A 14,274-nucleotide genomic window follows, 5' to 3' on the forward strand; every position below is an offset into this window, starting at 1 on the left:
GTCTTTTCCTAGCGCTACCTCGCGCACATGTGGGGGGAGGGGGTTGTCATTTCATGTTTGGCATGAATTATGTACATGTGTATATATGTATATGTCTTTGTGTGTTTATATATGTATACATTAAGATGTATAGATATGTATATGTGCGTGTGTGGACGTGTATGTATATACATGTGTATGTGGGTGGGTTGGGCCATTCATTCATCTGTTTCCTTGCGCTATCTCGCTAGCACGGGAGACAGCGACAAAGTATAATGAATAAATATAAATATGTACATGTATCCAGGTGAGGATATTCCCTCAGGGGCCCAGTCCTCTGTTTTTGACGCTACCTCGCTAATGCGGGAAATGGCGAATAGTTTGAAAAAAGAAAGAATGAATGTGCATGTATATGAGTGGATGGATCTTTCTTTGTCTGTTTCCTTGCTCTGCCTCGCTGATGTGGGAAATGGCGATCAAGTATGTTTTAGATATCTGGGATTGGATTCAGCTATGGATGGAACCATGGAAGCGGAAGTGAGTCACGGTGGGGAGGGGGCGAAGGTTCTGGGAGCGTTGAAGTATGTGTGGAAGGCGAGAACATTATCTCAGAGAGCAAAAATGGGCATGTTTAAAGGAATGGTGGTTCCAACAATGTTATATGGTTGTGAGGCATGGGCTATAGATAGGGTTGTGCGGAGGAGGGTGGATGTTTTGGAAATGAAATGTTTGAGGACAATATGTGATGTGAGGTGGTTTGATCGAGTAAGTAAAGAAAGGGTAAGAGAGATGTGTGGTAATAAAAAGAGTGTGGTTGAGAGAGCGGAAGAGGGTGTGTTGAAATGGTTTGGTCACATGGAGAGAATAACTGAAGAAAGATTGACAAAGAGGATATGTGTGTCAGAGGTAGAGGGAAAGAGGAGAAGCAGGAGACTAAGTTGGAGGTGTAAGGATGGAGTGAAAAAGATTTTGAGCAATAGTGGCCTGAACATACAGGAGAGTGAAAGGCGTGCAACGAATAGAGTGAATTGGAACAATGTGGTATACCGGGATGGACGTGCTGTCAGTGGATTGAATCAGGGCATGTGAAGCGTCTGGGGTAACTCATGGAAAGTTTTGTGGGGCTTGGATGTGGAAAGAGAGCTATGGTTTTGATGCATTACTCATAACCGTTAGAGGCTGAGTGTGAACGAATGTGGCCTTTGTTGTCCTATCCTAGTGCTGCCTCGCATGCTCACACGCACGGGGGGATGCTATTTCATGTGTAGTGTGGTGGCGACGGGAATGGATGAAGAGGTAGTAAAAGCTTTGCGGAAGATGAAAGCCGGCAAGGCAGCAGGTTTGGATGGTATTGCAGTGGAATTTATTTAAAAAGGGGTGACTGTATTGCTGACTGGTTGGTAAGGTTATTTAATGTATGTATGACTCATGGTGAGGTGCCTGAGGATTGGCGGAATGCGTGCATAGTGCCATTGTACAAAGGCAAAGGGGATAAGAGTGAGTGCTCAAATTACAGAGGTATAAGTTTGTTGAGTATTCCTGGTAAATTATATGGGAGGGTATTGATTGAGAGGGTGAAGGTATGTACAGAGCATCAGATTGGGGAAGAGCAGTGTGGTTTCAGAAGTGGTAGAGGATGTGTGGATCAGGTGTTTGCTTTGAAGAATGTAAGTGAGAAATACTTAGAAAAGCAAATGGATTTGTATGTAGCATTTATGGATCTGGAGAAGGCATATGATAGAGTTGATAGAGATGCTCTGTGGAAGGTATTAAGAATATATGGTGTGGGAGGCAAGTTGTTAGAAGCAGTGAAAAGTTTTTATCGAGGATGTAAGGCATGTGTACGTGTAGGAAGAGAGGAAAGTGATTGGTTCTCAGTGAATGTAGGTTTGTGGCAGGGTTGTGTGATGTCTCCATGGTTGTTTAATTTGTTTATGGATGGGGTTGTTAGGGAGGTGAATGCAAGAGTTTTGGAAAGAGGGGCAAGTATGAAGTCTGTTGGGGATGAGAGAGCTTGGGAAGTGAGTCAGTTGTTGTTCGCTGATGATACAGGACTGGTGGCTGATTCATGTGAGAAACTGCAGAAGCTGGTGACTGAGTTTGGTAAAGTGTGTGAAAGAAGAAAGTTAAGAGTAAATGTGAATAAGAGCAAGGTTATTAGGTACAGTAGGGTTGAGGGTCAATTCAATTGGGAGGTGAGTTTGAATGGAGAAAAACTGGAGGAAGTGAAGCGTTTTAGATATCTGGGAGTGGATCTGGCAGCGGATGGAACCATGGAAGTGGAAGTGGATCATAGGGTGGGGGAGGGGGCGAAAATCCTGGGAGCCTTGAAGAATGTGTGGAAGTCGAGAACATTATCTCGGAAAGCAAAAATGGATATGTTTGAAGGAATAGTGGTTCCAACAATGTTGTATGGCTGCGAGGCGTGGACTATGGATAGAGTTGTGCGCAGGAGGATGGATGTGCTGGAAATGAGATGTTTGAGGACAATGTGTGGTGTGAGGTGGTTTGATCGAGTAAGTAACGTAAGGGTAAGAGAGATGTGTGGAAATAAAAAGAGCGTGGTTGAGAGAGCAGAAGAGGGTGTTTTGAAATGGTTTGGGCACATGGTGAGAATGAGTGAGGAAAGATTGACCAAGAGGATATATGTGTTGGAGGTGGAGGGAACGAGGAGAAGAGGGAGACCAAATTGGAGGTGGAAAGATGGAGTGAAAAAGATTTTGTGTGATCGGGGCCTGAACATGCAGGAGGGTGAAAGGAGGGCAAGGAATAGAGTGAATTGGAGCGATGTGGTATACCGGGGCTGACGTGCTGTCAGTGGATTGAATCAAGGCATGTGAAGCGTCTGGGGTAAACCATGGAAAGCTGTGTAGGTATGTATATTTGTGTGTGTGGACATATGTATATACATGTGTATGGGGGTGGGTTGGGCCATTTCTTTCGTCTGTTTCCTTGCGCTACCTCGCAAACGCGGGAGACAGCGACAAGGTATAAAAAAAAAAAATATATATTTATATATATATATATATATATATATATATATATATATATATATATATATATATATATATATATATATATATGTGGTTTCTGTGCATTATACATGGCAGCTGGAGACTGAATGTGAATGAATGTGGCTTTTGCTGCCATTTCCTGGTGCTACCTCGTGCACATGCAGGGGGAGGGGGTTGTCATTTCATGTGAGGTGGGGTGGCAATGGGAATGAATAAGGGCAGACAGTGTGAATTATGTACAGGTGTATATATGTATATGTCAGTGTTTGTATATATATGTTTATGTTGAAATGTATAGGTATGTATTTGTGCATGTGTGGGTATTTATGTATATACATGTGTATGTGGGTGGGTTGGGCCATCCCTCGACTGTTTCCTTGTGTTACCTCACTAACACGGGAGATGGTGATTAAGTATGATAAATAAATATTTTAAAATATGTGTTTTGGAAAGAGGTAAATGAAGTGTGCAAGACAAGAGAACAAATGAGAACATCGGTGAACAGGGCTAATGGGGAGGTAATAACAAGTAGTGGTGAAATGAGGAGATTGAGTGAGTATTTTGAAGGATTGTTCAATGTGTCTGAGGTATTTTGGTCAAGGTAGTGTGTGAAGTGAGAGGGTTAGGGAGAATGGTTTGGTAAACAGAAAAGAGGCAGTGAAAGCTTTGCGGAAGATGAAAGCTGGCATGGTGGCGGTTGTGGATGGTATTACAGTGAAATTTATTAAAAAAGAGGGTGACTGTGTTGTTGACTGGTTGATGAGGATATTCATTGTATGTTTGGTTCATGGTGAAGTGCCTGAGGATTGGAGGAATGCATGCATAGTGCCATTGTACAAAGGCAAAGGGGATAAAGGTGAGTGCTCAGATTACAGAGGTGTAAGTATGTTGAGTATTCCTGGGAAATTTATGGGAGGGTATAGATTGAGAGGGTAAGGCATGTATGGAGCATTATATTGGGGAGGAGGATTGTGGTTTCAGAAGTGGTAGAGGATGGTTGGATCAGGTGTTTGCTTTGAAGAATGTATGTGAGAAATACTTAGAAAAACAGATGGATTTGCATGTAGCATTTATGGAGCTGGAAAATATATATGATAGAGTTGATAGAGATGCTTTTTGGAAGGTATTAAGTGTATATGGTGTAGGAGGTAAGTTGCTAGAAGCAGTGAAAAGTTTTTATCTTGGATGTAAGGTATATGTACGAGTAGGAAGAGAGGAAAATGATTGGTTCTCAGTGAATGTCGGTTTGTGGCAGGGGTGTATATCTCCATGGTTGTTTAATTTGTTTATGGATGGGGTTGTTAGGGAGGTGAATGCAAGAGTTTGGAGAGAGGGTCAAGTATGCCATCTGTTGTGGATGAGAGGGCTTGGGAAGTGAGTCAGTTGTTGTTTGCTGATGATACAGCGCTGGTGGCTGATTCTAGTGAGAAACTGCAGAAGTTGGTAACTGAGTTTGGTAAAGTGTCTGAAAGAAGAAAGGTGAGAGTAAATGTGAATAAGAGCAAGGTAATTAGGTTCAGTAGGGTCGAGGGACAAGAAAATTGGGAGGTAAGTTTGAATGGAGAAACACTGGAGGAAGTGAAGTGTTTTAGATATTTGGGGGTGGATTTAGCAACGGGTGGAACCATAGAAGCAGAAGTGAGTGACTGGGTAGGGGAGGGGGCGAGGTTCTGGGAGCGTTGAAGAATGTGTGGAAGGCGAGAACGTTATCTCGGAGAGCAAAAATGGGTATATTTGAAGGAATGTTGGTTCTAACAATGTTATATGGTTACGAGGCATGGGCTATAGATAGAGTCGTGCGGAGGAGAGTGGATGTGTTGGAAATGAAGTGTTTGAGGACAGTATGTGATGTGAGGTGGTTTGATCGAGTAAGTAATGAAAGGGAGAGAATGAGTGAGGAATGATTGACAAAGAGGATATACGTGTCAGAGGTGAAGGGAATGAGGAGAAGTGGGAGACTAAATTGGAGGTGGAAGGATATAGTGAAAAACATTTTGAACGATCAGGGCCTGAACATAAAGGAGGGTGAAAGGCGTGCTAGGAATAGAGTGAATTGGGACAATGTGGTATACTGGGGTGGACGTGCTGTCAGTGGATTGGACTAGGGCATGTGAAGCATCTGGGGTAAACCATGGAAAGTTTTGTGGGGCCTGGATGTGGAAAGGGTCCTGTGGTTTCGGAGCATTGCACATGAGAGCTAGAGACTGAGTGTAAATGAATGTAGCCTTTGTTGTCTTTTCCTAGCACTACCTCGCTCGGGTGTGTGTGTGTGTGTGTGTTTGTTTGTGTGTGTGTGTGTGCTGTCTTTTTTTCATGTGTGGCAGGGTGGCGACAGGAATGGATGAATGCAGCAAGTATGAATATTTACATGTGTATATATGTTTATGTCTGTGTATGTACGTGTATGTATACGTTGAAATGTATAGGTATGTATATGTGCTTGTGCGGGCATTTATGTATATACATGTGTATGTGGGTGGGTTGGGCCATTCTTTCATCTGTTTCCTCATGCTACCTTGCTAATGCGGGAGACAGCGACAAAGCATAATAAATTGATAAAAAAAAAAATCATATTTGATTATACTTAGTCACCGTCTCCTACGTTAGCGAGGTACCTTAAGGAAACAGACAAAAGAATGGCCCAACCCACCCAAACACACATGTATATACATAAATGCCCACACATGCACCTAAACATACCTATACATTTCAACGTATACATATACATATATAAACATGTACATATTCATACTAGCGGCCTTCATCCATTCCCGTCACCATCCCACCACACATGCTTGCATGCGAGGTAGTGCAAGGAAACAGGCGAAAGAATGACCCAACCCATCCATATACATGTGTACATAAATAAATGCCCACACACACACATAAACATACCTATACATTTAAACATATACATACACATACATACACAGACATATACATATATACACATGTACATATTCATACATGCTGCCTTCATCCATTCCTGCTGTCACCCTGCCACACATGAAATGGCACCCCACTTTGCCCGCGTGCGCACGAGGTAGCACTAGGAAAAGACAACAAAGGCCACATTCGTTCACACTCAGTCTCTAGCTGTCATGTGTAATGCACCGAAACCACAGCTCCCTTTCCACATCCAGGCCCCACAAAACTTTCCATGGTTTACCACCAACAGTTCACAAGCCCGGGTTCAATCCATTGACAGCACATCCACCCCGGTATATCACATCGTTCCAATTCCCTCTATTCCTTGCACGCCTTTCACCCTCCTGTATGTTCAGGCTCCGATCGCTCAAAATCTTTTTCACTCCACCTTTCCACCTCCAATTTGGTCTCCCACTTCTCCTCTTTCCCTCCAACTCAAACACATATATCCTCTTTGTCAATCTTTCCTCACTCATTCTCTCCATGTGACCAAACCATTTCAATACACCCTCTTCTGCTCTCTCAAACCACACTCTTTTTATTACCATACATCTCTCTTACCTTTTCATCACTTACTTGATCAAACCACCTCACATCTCATATTGTCCTCAAACATTTTATTTCCAACACATCCACCCTCCTCTGCTCAACCCTATCTATAGCCCATGCCTCGCAACCGTATAACATTGTTGGAACTACTATTCCTTCAAACATGCCTATTTTTGCTCTCCGAGATAATGTTCTTGCCTTCCACACATTCTTCAATGCTCTCAGAACCTTCGCCCCCTCTCCAACCCTGTGACTCACTTCCGCTTCCATGGTTCCATCCGCTGCCAAATCCACTTCCAGATATCTAAAACACTTCACTTCCTCCTATTTTTCTCCATTCAAACTTACTTCCCAGTTTATTCGTCTCTCAACCCTACTGAACATAATAACCTTGCTCTTATTCACGTTTACTCTCGGCTTTCTTCTTTCACACACTTTACCAAACTCAGTCACCAACTTCTGCAGTTTCTCATTGGAATCAGCCACCAGCACTGTATCATCAGCGAACAACAACTGACTCACTTCCCAAGCCCTCTCATCCACAACAGACTGCATACTTGCCCCTCTCTCCAAAACTCTTGCATTCACCTCCCTAACAACCCCATCCATAAATAAAGTAAACAAAACCATGGAGACATTATGCACTCCTCCTGCAAACCAACATTCACTGGGAACCAATCACTTTCCATTCTTCTTACTCATACACATGCCTTACATCCTCGATAAAAACTTTTCACTGCTTCTAGCAACTTACCTTCCACACCATTCTCTTAATACCTTCCACAAAGCATCTTTATCAACTCTATCATATGCCTTCTCCAGATCCATAAATGCCACATACATATCCTTCTGTTTTTCTAAGGATTTTTCACATACATTCTTCAAAGCAAACACCTGATCCACACATCCTCTACCACTTCTGAAACCACACTGCTCTTCCCCAATATGATGCTCTGTACATGCCTTCACCCTCTCGATCAATACCCTCCCATATAATTTCCCAGGTATGCTCAATAAACTTATACCTCTGTAATTTGAACACTCACCTTTATCCCCTTTGTCTTTGTACAATGGCTCTATGCAAGTACTCCGCCAATCCTCAGGCGCTTCACCATGAACTATACATACATTGAATATCCTCACCAACCAGTCAAGAACACAGTCACCCCCTTTCTTAATAAATTCTACTGCAATACCATCCAAAGCCTTGCTGGCTTTCGTTTTCTGCAAAGCTTTCACTACCTCTTCTCTGTTCACCAAAGACCCTCTCACTTCATACACCACCTCAACCAAAGCACCCTATATCTGCCACTCTTATCATCAAACATTCAACAAACCTTCAAAATACTCACTCAATCTCCCTCTCACTTCACTACTTGGTATTACCTCCCCATTAGCCCCCTTCACCGACGTTCCCATTTGTTCTCTTGTCTTATACACTTTATTTACCTCCTTCCAAAACATCTTTCTATTCTCCCAGAAATTTGATGATACTCTCTCTCTCCAACTCTCATTTGCCCTCTTTTTCACTTCTTGCACCTTTCTCTTGACCTCTTGCCTCTTTCTCTTATACATCTCCCAGTCATTTGCACTGTTTCCCTGCAAAAATCATCCAAGTGCCTCTCTCTTTTCTTTCACTAACAATCTTACTTCTTCATCCCACCACTCACTACCCTTTCTAATCTGCCCACCTCCCACCTTTCTCATGCCACAGGCATCTTTTGCGCAAGCCATCACTGCTTCTCTAAATACATCCCATTCCTCCCCCACTCCCCTTACGTCATTTGCTCTCACCTTTTTCCACTTCTGCACTCAATCAATCTCTCCTGGTGCTTCCTCACACAAGTCTCCTTTCCAAGCTCACTTACTGTCATCACTCTCTTCACCCCATCATTCTCTCTTCTTTTCTGAAAACCTCTACATATCTTCACCTTCACCCCTTCAAGATAATGATCAGACATCCCTCCAGTTGCTCTTCTCAGCACATTAACCTCCAGAAGTCTCTTTCAAGTGCCAATCAATTAACATGTAATCCATCTCTCCTTCTTACATATGTATACTTATGTATATCTCTCTTTTTAAACCAGGTATTCCCAATCACCAGTCCTTTTCAGCACACAAATCTACAAGCTCTTCACCATTTCCATTTACAAAACTGAACACCTCATGTACACCAATTATACCCTCAACTGCCACATTACTCACTTTTGCATTCAAATCTCCCATCACTTTAACTCGGTCTCATGCATCAAAGCTGCTAACACACTCACCCAGCTGCTCCCAAAATACTTGCCTCTCATGATCTTTCTTCTCATGACCAGGTGCATAGGCAGCAATAATCACGTATCTCTCTCTCCATCCACTTTCCGTTTTACCCATATCAATCTAGAGTTGACTTTCTTACACTCTGTTGCCTTCTTCCACTACTCCTGCTTCAGGAGTAGTGCTATTCCTTCCTTTGCTCCTGTCCTCCCACCAACCCCAGACTTTACTCCCAGGACATCCCCAAATCACTCTTCCCCTTTACCCTTGAGCTTCGTTGAGCCAAAACATCCAGGTTCCTTTCCTCAAACATTCTACCTATCTCTCCTTTTTTCTCATCCTGGCTACATCCACACACATTTAGACACCCCAGTCTGGGCCTTTGAGGAGGATGAGCACTCCCTGCATGACTCCTTCTGTTTCCCCCTTTTAGAAAGTTAAAATACAAGGAGGGGAGGGTTTCTAGTTTCCCGCTTCCGTCCCTTTTAGTCGCCTTCTGCGACATGTGGGGAATGCGTGGGAGGTATTTTGTCTTCCCTATCCCCTATGTATATAATAATACATATATGTCATCCCTAGGGATAGGGGAGAAAGAATGCTGCTTATGAATTCCCTACATGTTGTAGAAGATATCTGAAAGGGGTGGGAGTTAGGGGCTGGAAATTTTCTCCTCCTTTTTTACTTTCCTAAAGAAGAAACAGAGAAAGGGGACAAGTGAGGATTTTTCCTTTAAAGGCTCAGTCATCTGTTCTTGACACTACCTCGCTAATGCAGGAAATGGGGAATATTTATGAAAAGGGGGTGGGGTGCTGGAAACCCTCCCCTGCTTGTATTTCAATTTCTAAAAGAGAAAGAAGTCAAGTGGGGAGTGCTCATCCTTCTCGAAGGTTCAGATTGAGATGGCTGAAAGTGTATTCATGTAACCAAGATGAGAAGAGAGGAGAGATAGTTAGCATGTTTGAGAAAAGAAACCTAGATGATCTTGCTTTAATTGAAACAAAGCTCAAAGGTAAAGGGGAAGAATGGTTTGGAAATGTCTTGGGAGTAAAGTTTGGTTGGTGAGAGGACGAGGCCTAATGAAGGATTAACACAACTCTTGAAGCAGTTGTGGGAGTCTGTGATAGAGTATAAGAAAGTAAATTCTAGATTGTTGTGGGTAAAACTGAAAGTGCATGGCAAGAGAAGGGCAATTGGTGCTTTTGCACCTTGTCATGGGAAAAAGGTCATGAGAGGCAAGTGTTTGGGAAACAATTGAGTAAGTGCATAAGCAGTTTTAGTGCATGAGACTGGACATTATTGAAGAATTATTTAAATGTGAAGATAAGTAATATGGTAGTTGAGGGTATAATTGGTGTGCATGGGGTATTCAGTATTATGAATAGAAATGGTGAAGAGCTTGTAGAGTTGTTCTGAAAAAAGACTGGTGATTAGGAATACCTGGTTTTAAAAGGGAGATATACACAAGTAGATGTATGTGAGTAGGAAAGATGGTCAGTGGGCATTATGAGATTACATATTAATTGTTAAGCGTATAAAAGAGAGACTTTTGGATGTAAATGTGCTGAGAGGGGCAGCTAGTGGGATGTCTGATCACTTGAGGAGGCAAGAGTGAAGATTTTTAAAGATTTTTGAAAAAAAGGAGACATTGTCTGGGAGAGGAGAGTGGTGAGAGTAAGAGAGCTTGGAAAGGAGACTTGTATGAGGAAATACCAGCAGAGATTGAGTGTAGAGTGGCAGAAGGTGAGAGCAAATGACATGAGGGGAGTAGGTGAGGAGTGGGAGGTATTTAGGTAAGCAGTGATGGCATGTGCAAGAGATGTATGTGCCATTCGAAAGCTGGGAGGTGGGCAGATTAAAAGGGATAGTTAGTGGTGGGATGAAGAAGTAAAGTTGATAGTGAAAGAAAAGATAGGCGTTTAGCCGGTGCTTACAAGGAAGGAAAGCAAATGATTGGGAGAGGTATAAGAGAAAGCAGCAGGAGGTCAAGAGGAAGGTGCAGGGGTTGAAAAAGAGGGTAAATGAGAGTTGGGGTGAGAGTATCATTAAACTTTAGGGAGAATAAAAAGATGTTTTAGAAGGAGGAAAATAATGTGTGGAAGACAAGAGAACGCATAGGGACATCAGTGAAGGGAGCAAAAGAGGAAGTGATAACAGATAGTGATGGAATGTGGAGATGAATTGAGTAATTTGATAAAATCCGGTAAGGTGGCAGGATTGGATCATATTGCAGTTGAATTTATTGAGAAAGGGGGTGACTGTGTTGTTGATTGGTTGATAAGGATATTCATTGTATGTATGGATTAAGGGGAAGTGCATGAGGATTGGAGGAATGCATGTATAGTGTCACTGTATAAAGGCAAAGGGGATAGAGGTTAGTGTTCAAACTATAGAGGCATAAGTTTGTTGAGTATACCTGGAAAATTGTGTGGGAGATAATTGATTGAGAGGGTGAAGACATGTACAGAACATTAGATGAGGGAGGAGCAGTGTGGTTTCAGAAGTGGTAGAGTATGTGTGGATCAGGAGTTTCTGTTTCCTTTGAAGAATGTTTGTGAGAAATAGAAACAAATGGATTTGTATGTGGCATTTATGGATCTGGAGAAGGTATATGATAGGGTTGATAGAGTTGCTTTGTGGAAGGTTTCAAGAATATATGTTGTGGGAGGTAAACTTCTAGAAGCAGTGAGAAATTTTCATCAAGGATGTAAGGTGTGCATACGAGTAGGAAGAGAGGAGAGTGATTGGTTCCCAGTGAAAGTTGGTATTTGGTAAGTTGTATGATGTCACCATGGTTGTTTAGTTTGCTTATGGTTAGGGTGGTGAGGGAGGTAAATGCAAGAGTCTTAGAGAGAGGGGCAAGTATGCAGCTTGTTGGGAATGAGAGGGCCTAGAAAGTGAGTCAGTTGTTGTTTGCTGACAATACAGCACTGGTGTCTGATTTGAGTGAGAAACTGCAGGAGTTGGTGACTGAGTTGGGAAGAACATGTGAAAAGAGAAAGAATTTTTAATACATAAGGTCTTAGGTCACACTGTCTAGCTTCAGAAGTCTTGTTGCAAGAGAAAGATCTTTTAATTCTTTTTTGAATTGTGTGACTGAACATCTACTGACTGGTACATTTATGATAGACCATGAAGAATACCAGAGAGTAGGATGTTTATCTTATCTCTGGGATAGGTTAGAAACAGGTCTACCACTGTATTCCCCATGTGGGATTGATTAGAAACAGGTCTACCACTGTATTCCCAACATGTCGTAGAAGAAATCATGTGTGTGTGTTTGTGAGGGGGGGTCGTCTTTTGGTATTTCAATTTCTAAAAGATGGAACAGAAGAAGAAGCCAAGCAGGAATTGCTGATTCTTCTTGAAGGCTCAGGCTGGGGTGTCTGAATGTGTATGGATGTACTCAAGATATTTTACTATGTCAGTAACGAGAAAAGGGTGATCAAGCATGAAAATATAAAAGAATGTTTATCTATTTACTTCTATGTAAGTAATGGACCATGAAGAATGTAAGAGAATAGGAATGTTTATCTACTGACCTTTATGTATTTAATGAAGCATGGAAATTGCTAGATAATATGATGTTCATCAACTGACTTATAAACATTTAATGGATCTTGAAGAATACCAGAGAATTAGATACTTATATAATTACTTTTACGTTTATAAGGAATCATGACGAATACCAGTGAATATGATTTTAATCTTGTCATATTTATATAGTAGATCATAAAGGATGCCAGAGATTATGAAAAGATTAATTTTGCATACATCTTGGTTTTTTAGTTGGAGAGAAAGCAGGTTATTTTCCTATAAATGACTTCACTGACTTTCTTTTCAAATGAATAGTTTTAAGATAATTTGATATTTTTTCAGTGGCTCTTTGGTCCTGATTGGAGACCCTGGAAGATTTGCTCTGGAGAGTCACCCATTGAGAGCCTCATTAAGGTGTGTTGGGAAATATGAACTTTCTCCTTCAACAGTTTTAGAAAATAATGGTCATACCCAAGCATTTGTGTGGACTTTTAGATAACTTCTGTAACTGTTTTTAGGCTTTTTTTTTATTTTGTTATATGAAGCTATACTATGTATCAATCCCTTAAGTCCATAATTAAGATGAAAAGGGAATTGATTTACTTAGATTACTATGATGTGTTTAAGGTTATTATCCAAAAATACCTATTACCTATGAATTCAAACATGAAATATAAATCAAGCTTAACTTTTTTTATCCCAAATTTAGTATCTACCCATATCTCTGATACTGATTCCCTTTGGGGACTCCCTCAAGGGGGTGGTCTTGGCAAAAGAATCTATATAACTGGTGAACTTCATTGCTGCTTCTCAGCCTTTTAGTGTCTCACCCTTAACAGACCACAGTCAGAGGACAACTCTAGCACAGTGTTTCCAAAGGTTTCTAAGTAATGTTCCTGCCTTCTACTTTTACCTAATGTTCCTACCTACTACCTCTATATGTTGCTTCTAACATTTTGCCAAAAGGCAGGGCTAGCACATAGAGCCCACAGCAGGAAAACTTAGTTACAAAAAAATAAGTTGTGCGAGTTAAGTGTTGTCAAGTGTTATGCATGACAAGGAGAGATTGTATGGTTGTGAACAGAATGCCAGCAGTCCATGTGTGGGTGAGGCAGAAAGAAGAAACAGCTACCTGGGTCAGAAGAGTTTAACTTGACAACCATTGGAGTGCTGGGTCACTATGCAGCCATCACTAACCCTCCAAATACCCAGGTGGAAGACACTAGTAAAATACCTCCCTGGTCATTGGCTGCCAACCAGCTAGTACCCTACTAACCCCTGTGTTACTATAAGAACTGATTTTAGAGGAAAAGTATAGTTTTGTTTCAAGAGTTTTCAAATCAGGTAAGGTTGTAGGTAATTGATCCCATTGTTCTAGTATTTGGTAATACAACAGATGAGGAAATATATGACTGCCAAAAGGGAATAATTTATGTCATTCTGTATTGAATTTGACTCTTTTTGCCATTAGCTATCTGAGTGCTTCAACCTCACAGATATGTCTACAACAGTCATATTCACCATAGTACAGCATTGAAATGCCATAGTACAGCATTGAAATGTCTGTGTGTCCCATTTTTTATCTTACCAACTCTGATACTAGTATCTCTGGCTCACTCTTTCTTCTTTCTTTCATACTTGTTTATTGTTTCTCACTTTAGCAAGGGAGCACCAGGAAAAGACTGTATTTGCTGAAATTCATTCTCTGGCTGTCATGTGTAATACAATGAAACCATTGCTCACCTATCCACAACTAGTCCCCATAGACTTTCCATGGCTTCCTCCAGCTGCTTCATATTCCTGGGTTCAGTCCGTCAGTAGCATGTCACCCCCTGCATACCACATTGTTCCAGTACGCTCTTCCTGTACATGCCTTTCACTCTCATACCTGTTCAGGCCCTTAGAACTCAAAATTGTATTCACTCCAACTCTCCATCTCTGATGTGGTCTCCCATTTCTTCCTGACTACTCAAATTCTGACACATATCCTCTTTGTCAACCTCCCTTC

The 14,274-nt window shown here is 41.6% G+C and overlaps 1 protein-coding gene across 7 annotated transcripts in view; it reads left to right on the forward strand.

The window, feature by feature from the left end:
- Window positions 1–12,948, forward strand: part of LOC139757901 (electron transfer flavoprotein beta subunit lysine methyltransferase-like) — a 251,269-nt gene extending 238,321 nt beyond the window's left edge. For all 7 annotated transcript variants that reach the window (XM_071678839.1, XM_071678838.1, XM_071678841.1 and 4 more), the window contains one exon: window positions 12,609–12,948. In XM_071678839.1, the coding sequence (XP_071534940.1) occupies window positions 12,609–12,765 (157 nt within the window). In that variant the 3' untranslated portion in view covers window positions 12,766–12,948. The remainder of the gene's footprint in view (window positions 1–12,608) is intronic.
- Window positions 12,949–14,274: the final 1,326 nt, after the last annotated feature.

This window comes from Panulirus ornatus, chromosome 28 (genome assembly GCF_036320965.1).
Source record: "Panulirus ornatus isolate Po-2019 chromosome 28, ASM3632096v1, whole genome shotgun sequence".
NCBI classification, from domain to species: Eukaryota; Metazoa; Arthropoda; class Malacostraca; order Decapoda; family Palinuridae; genus Panulirus; species Panulirus ornatus.